The following is a 12,289-nucleotide window of genomic DNA, read 5'->3' as shown; positions in this document are numbered from 1 at the left end:
GGTCACAGCAGAGTCTGGGAATGCTGGTTTCCAGTGTTCCCCAGCATGAAAATTTCATGAAGCAGGAAGCCACTTGAGTACAAGCAGTGGACAAGAAGGGAAAATGCATTCATTTCCTACCCTTCCCTGTTGGAAAAGGAAAAGGGAGTTGAAAATCCTAAGAACAAAAGAAAGGCAGAGCTTGTCACTTGGGCCCTGATCATCCAAGCACCCTACCCAGCCATCTGTCACATCATACAGAGATTCCCTGTGTGATTCTGTCTGCCTGGAGAGACTGCTGGCTCTTCTCCATCTCCTTGTCCCACTGAGCCCGGTGCCCAGGAGGCCCCCATAAACACTGCTGAACAAAATGATGACTCAAGGTCCTACAGAGCCATCGTGTACAGAGCAAGCACAAGCCAAGCTTTCCTCAAGGCCAAGGCCCCTTAGCCTCTACCCTTCCTTTTCTTAACTTCTGAGAGCACAGAGGAGCACAAGGTCATACACCTGGGCTACCTATGTCCCCACCGTGTGCTTGTCTCTCCTCTTTCCTGGGCAGCTATAGTCTCTGGCAGTCAGGGAGCAGAAAGGACCACACACCTTACTTGACACTACAAGAAACACAAAAACACACAGCAGCTGGACTTGATGGTTGGAATAAAAGTAGAAAGTCAGGGTTATAACATTTTTATTTAGCGCACACACATAACACACACACAAAAGAGTTTCCATAAAAAATATTTTTATAATTTCGAGTGCAGACAAAAATGCAGTTAGGATACCCATTTATCTATGGCTAGCGTCAGTATAAACTGAGACAACCTTTTTGAAAACATTTTGGCAAAATGATTCAAAGGTCTTAAAAGAAAGAGTCCATACTTTCTGACCTGGTCATTTCACTTCTGGGAATGTATTCTCAGGAAATCATCCAAAATGAAACACAAAGAAGTTTGCCGTGTTGTGCACGACAGGGTGAAGACGGGGAAAAGGGCAAAATACCCAGTAATGGGGGAATGCTGGAATAAAGCCTACGCAGCCATTAAAGGAAAATGATGAATAATTGCAAACATGCTTTTCAAAAGAAAAAGCAGCCGACCGCAAACGTGTGTAGACCTGGACAGCATTTTGTTATGCCAAGAGAACGGCAGAGTAAATGTTTTCCCTCTACTTTCCAAAATGTCTCTAAAATTGCCTTTAAGAAATAAGAGATGCCATGATGAAGGCAGAAGGACAGAAATACCTGTGTCTCCATCCTCCTTCTAAGAATCTACCTTATCTTCAGGCCTGAGGTGTGAGCAAGGGCGGTAGGGAAGGACTCCCAACCGAGGTAGGCAGACACGGCTTCAAGCAGTGTTAATAAGACACCTCTAAGAATGACATTTAACCAACAGGAACCTTCTGGGAATATTTAAATATCCTCCAAAAAACCAACCCAGGCAGGTTTATATATATATATAATGTGCATGTGCATAAAGAGCCATAATTTTTAATATAGAGAGAGATATACCATTCCATTCCCTCACAGCAGCAGTGGCCAACTTTCCGCCTCAACCAGCCATCTGGGGCTCAAAGGGAAGGTGTCAGATTGATCACTAGGGTTGGATTAAAAATTTTTTTTTCTTCTTAAATCCCCTTAACTGAGAAAGCAGCTTGAGCCAATTCTGCTTCTCTCACAGACACCAAAACACCAAGCTATAGTTACACCAGTTCATCTTCACACCCCCAGAAGCTTTCCAAGCAGCTCTCTGCTGAGTCTCACCTCCTGGTGGAAGAGCTGGAAGCGCAGGCTTAAAGGAACAGGACTGCTCAAAGGGGCTGCACCCCCAGCCTGCTCCCCAGTCTCATTCAGAAGAAAGAAGTGGCACCCAACTCCCAGAAGCCACTCCATATCCCCTCCCCGCCAACCAAGAATCCCCTCCCCAACTTCTCTGTTCTCTCACTGCAATGATTTTGTCTTACCTATACCAACCTGAGATATGCCCGTTAAAATATCCTTTAAAACTGACTGAGGATGAGTGGTGGGCAGGGAGAGGTCATCCTGTCCCAGGACCTATTAGATGCCTTCCCCACCATGATTTCATTTTCTCCTATCAGCAACCTGGTGGGTGAGTTGGTATTTCCATTTTATAGGCAAGCAGAGAGAGGCCTGGATACACTGTGATTCTGTGGCTAAGTCCTTAGTGTTTTAGGCACCCTTGCCACATCTGCGGCCCACCACTCGCAACAGTCAGGAAGGGCAGGAAATCATCTGTTGCTGAGCACTGAGGATACGCCAGGGGCCTCTTACATGCATTCTCTCTAATCCCTAGGATGACTAGGAACCATAGTCTCACCTCCACCTAACAGGTGAGAAAACTGAGGCTAAGAGAAGAGCCTATTTCCTCCTCACCCAGCTTCTAAGTGGTGGATCTGGACTTGAGTACAAACCACCAGGTGAGGACCCATGTTCCCCCGTCTGTGCTGTTGGGTCTGGGTCGTCTCTTCCTGACCCTCACTCATTAGAGTGAAAGCTCCTCTAGAAACTGGATGATAAACCACCTCTACAGCTACACAGCCTGGTCTACACCTGGCACTCTACAGGTATTCAAGATATTTGCTTTTGTTAGGAGGAAGGGGAGATGGAAACCAGGTTAAGGACGAACCCTGAAGATTTCCCTCTAATGGTGGGGAACCTCCAAACACACAAGAAGCACCAGACCTCACACTCAGCTCCTTCGAACCCCTTAGATGCCACCCCACCCCCACCAAAAGCAGTGGCTCCTGCTTTCACCACCCAGACCCTCCCAGGATTTGTTAATGATCAACCTTCAGGGCAGGCGCCAGGCTTCCAAGGAGACAATGACCACCTCCAGGAAAAATGGCCAGAAGCAGGTTCTGCACCAATTTATTAGGTCGTAAAAAAGGGTCCAGAAGAAAGAAAGAAAAAGCAGCTAAGTCATGGTGTTTCCGGCATTTTTATTGTTGCTTTGTGGGCGACTGGTTCCTTCTCTTTGAAGAGGGCAGGTGGTCTGGGAAGGGGTTAAGAAATGAGCCAACGACAAAGCTGAACGCTGAGGGAAACTGACTTCAAACTCACTGTCTGGACAGATTTCAGGTTCTGGCAAGAGAAGAAAGGGCTCCCTCAGCTCCCCAGACCCCCAGCAAAATGGAGCAGCAGGAGACAGCTTCCTGCTTCCTACCACCCACACTAGGCACCGTGGAGAGAACAGGACTTGCCCCTGCCTTCCAGGGGCTTCCAGTCCAGTGGGGGAGAATTCAACAGCAATACCAGCAACTTACAGGGGTGGAAAAGCACTGAATAAAAGTGATGTGGAAGAAAAGCCAATTTCTAAGATGAGCAGTGCTTATGCTGCAAAAAAGGGGGTGGGGAAAAAAATGGACCAAGGAAGGGAGGGGCCCGGTTTCAAAGATGACAAAGACCAAGGTCATACCAAACAGGTTTTAAGTTAAAACCAGAGTCCTTGAGAGGTAGGCAGTAAATCAGGAAGTAGAGCATGGGCATCAGCAAGGCGCTAAGGAACAGGGGCAGAGACACTAAGGCACTGACTGGACACTAAGGCCCTGGCTTCAAGGAAACTGCAGGAGAGGGAGAAGAGTAACAAACAGATAAATAATTTTAATCCCCAGAAAGAGATACAGTCCAGAGGCAGTCCTGGTAACTCCAGCAACTAGCACAATATCCAGCATACAGCAGGCATTCAATCAATGAATTTGTGGCATGAATGAATAGGAGTACACAAGAAGGGAGCTATTTATTCTAGCTCAGAGCAACAGTTAAGATTTGCTGGAAAAAGAACCTGGAGCCCAGTCGCAAATGGAAACTCACCCTCTGAGCAAGTAAAAGGAGCAAAGGATTTCCTAGGCAGAGGAACTGCACGTGCAAAGGAACTGTGGCCTAAGGGAACGTGATGCTTCCAGAGAGACAAAAGACCAACATGCTAATGCCGCAGGGCTTTGGAGACCCAGCGAGGGAGGCTTGGGGCTTCATCCTAAAGAAAAGAAGAGATCCCCTGAGATGTGCAGACACTGGTGGAGAATGGCCAGATTCACAATTCAGAAAGAGAACGATGGCAACGGTCTCCACCCGTTCCAGTGCTCCCAGTTTCCAGATGAGGAAGTGAGGATGGCAGTGGGGCCGTTGCTTGCCTCAGGTCAGGGGGCTGGATGGTGTCCATCCCTAGCTTCTGTTCCAGGCTCCTTTCACACCGCACCCTGCTCCCATCCTGATAGCATTCACTGCATTATCTAAACATTCCACACGTGCAGAGGCTCTTCTGGATAAATCTGCACAAACAAGTAGTGCAAATCTCAAGGCAAGGAGCATGGGAAGGACTCAACCTGGGAGCTTTGGCTTCTTCCCATCGTGCAAAGCAAACGGAGGGTGCCCATACAGCTTCACAGCTTCAGCACACTGACCTGCAAATGATAAACCCTCCAAGTAGGGCAAACTAGATCATTCATTCACTCACACATGCTTGAAAGCCTACCAGGTGCTGTTCTGGTAATTAAGGGCAGGATGAAGTTTCTGGAAAAAGGAGCTGAAAATCTACCAGGGTTAAAATGGATAGAATGCCATCCCCTGGTACTGGTGGTGGGGTCGCAGTCTACTCACCTCTAAAGTGAGGGGAAGAGGTAAAGAAGGAAAAATAAAGCCACCAAATTTTATGCATTGCTTGACTAACTGGAGATAAAAATGACAGGTTAGTTGGGAAAGGGAGTGGAAAAAAGGAATGCAAATTGCTCTACCCTGCCCTTCCAAAGTCCAGGTCTAGGAAACTAGTAGGCCTATCTGACATCTAAGGTTGTAGGTGGAAAGGAGGGGAGGCGCAGCTGTGGCCCTGGTTCCAGTCTTTCCAAAGCCCAATTTATAAAATCACTACACAGGAAGGTTCTGGTTTGACTGCAAGTCTGTGCTACCCCCCTGGTCCCTGACTAGCTGCAGGGACAAGGGACCAGGTAGGAGAGAGTAATTCCCAGTTTCAAGATGGCAGTGGGTAGCAAACAGCATAGACGAAGATGAAGCATCTGTGGACTTGGGATTTCAGAGGTCTGTCGCAGCAATGCCTTTGCAGTTTTGTGGTATGGGGAAAGCAGAAGGCTTCCGTGGTATGTGAGGCAAGCAGCTGTGGACAGTACCGACCAGTGTGGACAGTGTTCTCTGATCTGTGCCCACCACTGAGTTCCTGCGCCAGCAGGCAAGCCACAGTGCGGCTCGTTATTAGGTTCTTCACCACCTAATCACGTACCTGGCACAAAAATAAAAGGTGGCTCCTACCAAGAACTAAAAGACAATGGACAAGCCAACTTGGGCAGGAACATGGGATGCGTGCTAAGGAGACACAGAAGCCAAGGCCCTATCCGCCAGTGATTTCTGAAGGGGGCATTTGAAAAAGAAAGGATGTGGCTTGAAAAAGCCAGGAACTAGGATAAGCAAGAAAGAGGAAGAACTAGAAGGAACAGCCATGGTCTCCAAGAAACAAGCCAGGTATCCTTCCCCTCCCTACCTCAGTACCTCAGTCAACAAAGCCAGGTCCAGTCCAAGCCTACAGCCCACTTATGCCTCAGGTGTTACGTCAACTGGTATCACCAGGAGATGGTTAAGAGACCGAAACGGTGCCCACCACAGAACAGGCACCCCGTGCAATGACTAGTTTCCCCCCAAAGTATACCAGGTAACTTTGGGGGGGGGGGGCTGAGAATAAGAAGGCAGGGATCCCTGCCTTCTGGGGGCTCCCTGTCTGGCAAACTTGGAAACAACTCATCTCCCACCCAGACAGGGACAATACTGAGGTTAGACTTAAACTTCGCTGGGTCTGTTCACTGAGCTCTGGCCTATGCTTTTCAAGGAATTCAGGAAGTGATTCCAGGCTTTCAGGACAAGGAGAGGATAGAGACACATTGAATTACTAGGCTCTTCTGGGAGACAGAGGAGAAGCATAGGGTCCTTCATCTCTTTCCTTCCCTACCCTCTCCACCCCCTTTTACCCCCCCACCCACAACCAGTGGTCAGCCTTAGGCAAGTCAATTATGCTCCCACAGAAACTAAAACAACTCTTTGCTTAGGAAAGAGAAAAATCTAGAAGTCCCTAACTGTGCCTCAGCCTCTGGGGCCTAATTAGCTTTGTAAAAGACCAGGAGATATGCAGATAATAGGTATTTTTGCCGAAGGGGGGATGGGGGGAAGGAGGTAAAGGGGTAAACTACTCCAGAAAAGTACAGACAAGATCCCCTGGGCCCCTGGAATCCCCAGACCCCACCAGCAGGTGGGGCTGGGAGTCAGCCCTGGAAACCAGTTCCTCCAGTAGGGCAGGATGCCAAAGTGTCCTGTTTGGAATGAAGTTCCCCATCTTCCATGGAGAAGGTGCTGCTCCAGCCTCCTGTCCCAGCCTGCTTGCCAGACTCTGTCCCAACAGGTAGGAGAGGGCTGTTTTTGGCCTCACCTCCCCATGCTATCCACCCTCAGGCAAGAGGAGGGCAGGGAGAGGGTCCTGTGGGGGGGGTGGGGGGATGGGGGAGTGCATGTGGGAAAAGCAAGGTCTTAATATTCAAAGGCCTGGATTCCAGCGACAGCTGAGCTGTGTGTTAAATTCGCAGAATTCTCACCTGTTCTGAAAGGAAAAAAAAAAAAAACCACCCGGTAAGGAGCAGAGGAAGGCTCTGACCCAAGAAGTCCAACTGCAAGGACCGTTCTGCTTCTGCCCCTAAAGTGAGGCTGGAAGGACTGGCAGTATTGGGGGGGGGGGGGGGGGGGTCTGCTTGGGAGCAAACAGTCTCAGCCCTAGCAAAAAAAAAGAGGGTCTTCCCCCTTGAGGTTAGCGTGGGTCCACCCTGACAGGACAATCAGGGTGTAGTAAGGCCGACTATGTGCCTCCTCCAGTAAGATTTTACTGAGTGTCATTTACTGAAAGTCTGCAATTTGCCAGGCATTCACCTAAGCATTTTACAAGAATTATCTCACATAATCCCCAAGCATCCCATATGCGCTTTATTCCTATTTTATAGATGCGGAACAGACAGGCCAGGAGGTTAAGTCTGTTGCCTGAGTTCTCAAGGTTTAGTGACTCAAAAAGCTCAAGCTAAAACCTATGTCTGCCGAACTCCAAAGACCTGGCTCGCGGAGATCACCTTCTTCAAAAGGAAAGACCAGAGGTGCTTATGGACTCTTTCAGCAGCATTCAAGGCCACGGACAAAGTCCCGTTAAAATAAAATCAGGGACGCCTCGTGGATGAGGCAGGGTGGGTTTATTCTAGATAGTACCTGGCACACCGTTTCCTGGGCAGGACAGAAACCTGGCTTAGCGTGCCTCTGTGCCACCAAGGGGACTGCCCTCCCTCCTGATGACAGCCTCGATGCCCAACCACAGAGAACACTGCTCATGCAACGATCCCTCAGGTCAGAGCAGAATAAAGAACGAGGACCCCTTCAAATCTGATGTCTACCCCTGGGGACACTCCCTGGAAACCCTGCAAAACATTCCATCACAACAGCGAGAGCAGCAAGCCACTGGGGAGGGAGGAGAGAAAGTCAGCTTGACAAAGAATTTACCAAATGGGTCCGTTTTTTCACCACGTTCCAGACCTTTTGGGAAAACTCCAGGTTTTTAGGAGCAGTAGATTAACGGCAGGGAGTTAATGGGGCAGTGATGTATCTTGCCTGAAGTTTTCTGAAAAGTTTTGTGCCAAGGTGTCCAAGTGCAGTGTATCTGCTCTGATTTAGGACTCCAGCCCTCGAGAACAGGCAAGTCCAATATGTCGGTAAATCTGCTGAACGGGGTGGTTTCTGGAGGGCAGTTTTCAAGATATATAGCCTGACGGTTTGCCAAACTTTCCGGCTAGCTGAGCTTCAAATGGCGAGACAATGGGAGAGAGGGAGGCAGAAAGTGAGCTCCGCTCAGGAGAGCAGAAAGCTCGGAAGAGGAAGTACATCCGGAAGCAGCCGGAGCTGGGAAACCAAGGAGAGCTGAACTCAAACTCTGGCTTAGATTCCCACCCACCCCCACCTTAAAACAACCTCTTCAGTTCTGGTGAGAGTACACAAATTTGAGGATAAAGAAAGAACCAAAAGAGAATTCAGATGTCATCTATTTGCTGTTCCATTTTATAAATGCAAAAAACAGAGCCTCAGAGAAGTCACCAAACAGTGCCTGGGACCTGGGTCCCCGTACAAGCATCAGAGCCATTCAGCACTGAGCGCTCAGTACACTCTCTGCTTTTTAACTTTACATCAGCAACCACAGGCCTTCCTCCACCCACCCAGACCCCACAGCCTAAGCCCTGCCCCTTTCTCTAAGCGCCATGTTAACCAATGAGACAACTTGCGAATTCTGAACTCCAGGACAGAAAGCAGAAATGGAGCCTTCCTTCCCCGGGCCCAAGGATCACCAGACTCACCAGCATTTCTGGGGGCTACAAACGTTACCTGAAAGAATGAAGACAGACGAATAGAGAGCAGAAACCCGGCTGCCTGACAGCCCCTGCAGATAAAGGTCACACAGGCCACACCAAATTTTTCCAAGGGCCGAGGCTTCATATACAACACAGATACAACATATCCGATCACAGTCGCTCCTTGCAAGATGAAATGTTTCTTTCTTTTGTAGCTCCCACGGATGTAAAAAAAAATCTGTATCAGATCAATTACCACACCATCACTCCCCATTACCTTTGCTGGGGGATTCACTTATTGGATTAATTTATAATCTGCCTTCCTGGTTGTTTTTTGCCTCTTGCTCTCTTCATACGAAAATTACATGCAAGGAGAACTTAATCAAACGGTCCTAAAAGGTATTTGGATTTGTCTTGACTGCTGATGTCAATTCATTAGAGGCATTACTGTTTCTTCTCTGCTTTTCTCCACACTCCTCTCCTCATTTTGAAACAAACCTCTAATCTGTGAACTTAACACAGCGGCAAAGATAATCAAAGAGAAAATCCTCCTTGGTACCCAGGGATTGTGATTTCGGGTGGCTTTACAGGGCCCAGCCCCAGCAGCCTGAGAAACCGTCACGCCCCTTTATCAGGCACATAGTAGGAAGCAGGCCCATTGGGCCGGATATTAGGATCTGGGTCCTTTTCAGCATCGATGGGGTGCTGGAGGTGGCAACAGCAGCCGCAGCTCCACTCTCAAATCTGCCCCCTGGAGCTCAGGGTAATCTGATGATCACAGTGGATAATTAGAGTCTCTTATCAAAACAATTAGCGGATGAATGAACAGCCAGTCCTGCCACTGACACAAATGCACACAGCGCAGTGATGAGAGGGGAAGGCAGGGGTAGGGGAAATGACGAATCCCAGCCACCCGCCATCCTGTCCCTGCTGGGGACTGAGAGTCTAATTCTAAAGTGGGAGAGAGGACCACTGCTCCAGCCTCACCGCCCACTCCTCCCTCAGGCCGGATCAGGAGCACCTGCCTGGAATGCCCTCCCACTCTCTTTCCTTTTTGCATGAGGTCAGGGCCTCCCTTCCGTACACAACTTCCAAGCTGGGCTGGGTATCTCCTCCTACCCTGAGATATCAGGTTTGCCTCCTCCCTGCAGAAAGTTCTTGCCTGCAGAGCTACTGCTTCCAAGGGCCCACTTATCATCCTTCTGACCAAGTGTTTACTATCTCCTCAAGGGCAGGGTTCAGAGCCCTTACTCTGCATAGCTCCCAGCACCAGCAAGGGGGCTCCATAAACGTTTGTGGAGCAGATGAGCGACACCTGCCTGCCTTTCTCCTTTCTGACCAGCGCTTCCTATCTAATAAGTGTTTCGGGGGAATACCTGGGCCGTTCTACCCAGTGCCCTCCTCCGCAATTTCATTAGCTAATGTTTAAAATTCAAAGCCCTGCTATGATTTTCGTGTCTCCCCATCTGTAAACAGGCCTGTGGGTCTGATATCATCTGTTTCCACCTCCGAAAATACACAGGGATTAGCCAGAAAGCCCTTTGAAAACATAATCCAAAGTAGCCCAGACCCTGAGGTGGCAATGATTTGAGAAAAGAGTCCAAAAGCTGGTGGTCCTCTCTGCGCTGGAGATCTAAGACATGGGCACTAGAAGGTGGGGTGGGGAGGGAGGGGGTCTCTGGGGATTTCAGGAGGAGCAACACGAGAGGAAGAGCTCACCAGGCATCACGGTTCCTAAGAAGCAACTTCAGGCATTTGGGAGTGGGGGTCACCACCTCTGGCCCAGCCTCCTGAAGATCTAACCCCTGGGTCCTACCCAAAAGCAAGATGTTCTGGGGAGCTCTGATGGAGTGGGATGGTTCCTAATACTCAACAGAAATAAAACAGAAAAGAAAAGAAAAAAAAAAAGAAGAAGACAGGAGCCAAAGTAGAGTTCTCCATCTGCTTTTGTTTTCCATAGTGTCCCTCTCAAGACCTGGGTTTCTGCTAAGCCCCCGAAAGCCAAGGCATCATCTGTCCACTTCTCCCTCTGCAATCTGCTGCCCTGCCCACTCCTGACAGCCATCAATCACTCCGTAATGTGCTGACCTCAAGGCTCAGGGGGATGAAATTTTCAAGTCAAATGTAGCCGTTAACATAAATAAAGCATTGCCCTGGATTTCGCTGTCCCCCACCCCCACTCTGTGTCTCCTATAATTCAGCAGCTGCTACAGGGGACTCAGTAAGCAACAAAAGTGAGGGCAGACAGGCAGGGTGGAACGCAAGTCTACTTTTCTGAGTCATAACAATTATGACATTGTGATAAGAAACATTTTCTATGAATTTTTAAGTGCCAGTTACCCCATTCTGCAATCGTCCCCAGGGAAAAGACGACAGATTCAACAGGACTGATGACTACAACTCATGTCATGCACAATGGGGACCCCTGGATCCCTTCCTCACCCACCCCACCCCCAACTCTGCAACTTAAGGAAAGCAGTTGTCCTTTAAGCACATTTACATGCAAACGACTTCCATATACCAAATATAGTTCTGTAAGCCAGCGTTTATTTTTAAACACGATGAAGTGTCTCCCATAATAAAGCTCATGATAAATGTTATGATCCTCAAAATGGTTTTTAGGGGAAGAGGAAGAAGAGAGTGGCTAGAGGGGTAGAGGGTGGGAGAGAGAATGGGGAGTCACCCTTCTGCTGACAACCATCTGAACCTCCGAGCAGAAGTACATCCCACTCTGGGGGACAACTCTCACCTCCCATCCTCTCTCCTTCAACTCTGTGAGCAGCACACTGGAGGCCCAGCCAGGTAAGAAGGAACAAAGGGAAGGTCCACCTTGCCCAATGGGTTCACAAAACCAAAGGCACAGTCCCCAGAAATATGACCCACGGATACAGGATGTGGCAGGAGGCCCTGCACAAACCATGTGTCCAACAGAGCTCTGTTCATGTGCTAAAATCAGGACATTTGAGTCACCATCAAGGCCCACCTAAGACCACTAAGGCAACAAAAAAACTTCCACTGACCCACTGTGTGATCTTGGGCAGGTCATTGCCCCTCTCTGGGCCTCCATTTCCTCATCTCTATAATGACGGAGGATAGCCTAGAAAAAATCTTCCATGTCCATTCCAGGCCTAACTACATATGACCACCTAGTCACACTAGAATCGATGCAGCAGCTTTTCCTAAGACATGTCTCTGCTTTGTCCACTGGGGTTGCTCAACCACTGTAACAGTGTCTTCATTTCCTCTCTCATATCCGGAAACATCCTGGGATTCCTCCAATTCCTTTTGGGAGAAAATTCAACAGCTGGACTGCCAGAACATAAAAACCACCCACAATGACAAGATGATATAAACCCCATGGTCTGATTCAGCCTCAGTGGCTGAATCCCCCTCATCTGTGAGGCATCTCCCTCATCTGTGGCCCAACGCCCACCTGAATCTCCACGGAGGTTAGACAGTGTCATTATCCCAACCTTGAAAATGAAGCACTGGGTCAAACGTACCCCAATGAGAAGGTGTGCTCCCTTGCACCCGGCCCAACTTCTTTCACATTATACTAGAACAAAGGGCTGGTGTGCTTGCCGGTCTTGAGTATCCTCACGGAGCTTGCAGTTTCACTCATCCAGTCTTCTGGTTGGTGGGTTTTTGTGGGGACCCAAGACTTCTGAGGCTCCACCGGGACCCCCGGCTGCTGGCACAGCCACAATGAGAAGTGTCTCCTGATGGAAGCAACTAGAAGCCAGTGCCTCTTTTGCAGGCCTAACAGCAGAAAGCTGAGAAAAATGTTTTGGAAGCTCTTTGTAAGGCTCCACCAGCCTCAAAACTGGGGAAACAAATTTATCTTCTGGACTTCTGGAAGAAAGGGAGTTGGAGTCTATTCCCAATTTCCCACCAAAAAAAAAAACCCTGCTCATGGAAGAGAGAT

General features: G+C 48.9%; 1 protein-coding gene across 5 annotated transcripts in view; it reads right to left on the bottom strand.

Annotated features, from left to right (window-relative positions):
* The window catches only part of SSBP3 (single stranded DNA binding protein 3), a 165,336-nt gene that overhangs the window by 79,529 nt on the left and 73,518 nt on the right, over nt 1–12,289 (bottom strand). For 2 of the 5 annotated variants that reach the window (XM_077149557.1, XM_077149559.1), the window contains exon 1: nt 8,371–8,475. The exons of 2 other annotated variants lie outside the window; for them this stretch is intronic. In XM_077149557.1, coding sequence (XP_077005672.1) covers nt 8,371–8,376 — 6 coding nt within the window. In that variant the 5' untranslated portion in view covers nt 8,377–8,475. Of the gene's footprint in view, nt 1–8,370; nt 8,476–12,289 lie in introns of those variants that run through there. One more of the 5 variants, XM_077149560.1, reaches the window with a different exon arrangement.

The sequence above is a fragment of the Tamandua tetradactyla genome, chromosome 2 (genome assembly GCF_023851605.1).
Source record: "Tamandua tetradactyla isolate mTamTet1 chromosome 2, mTamTet1.pri, whole genome shotgun sequence".
Taxonomy (NCBI): domain Eukaryota; kingdom Metazoa; phylum Chordata; class Mammalia; order Pilosa; family Myrmecophagidae; genus Tamandua; species Tamandua tetradactyla.
This window is presented reverse-complemented; position numbering and strand designations above follow the sequence as displayed.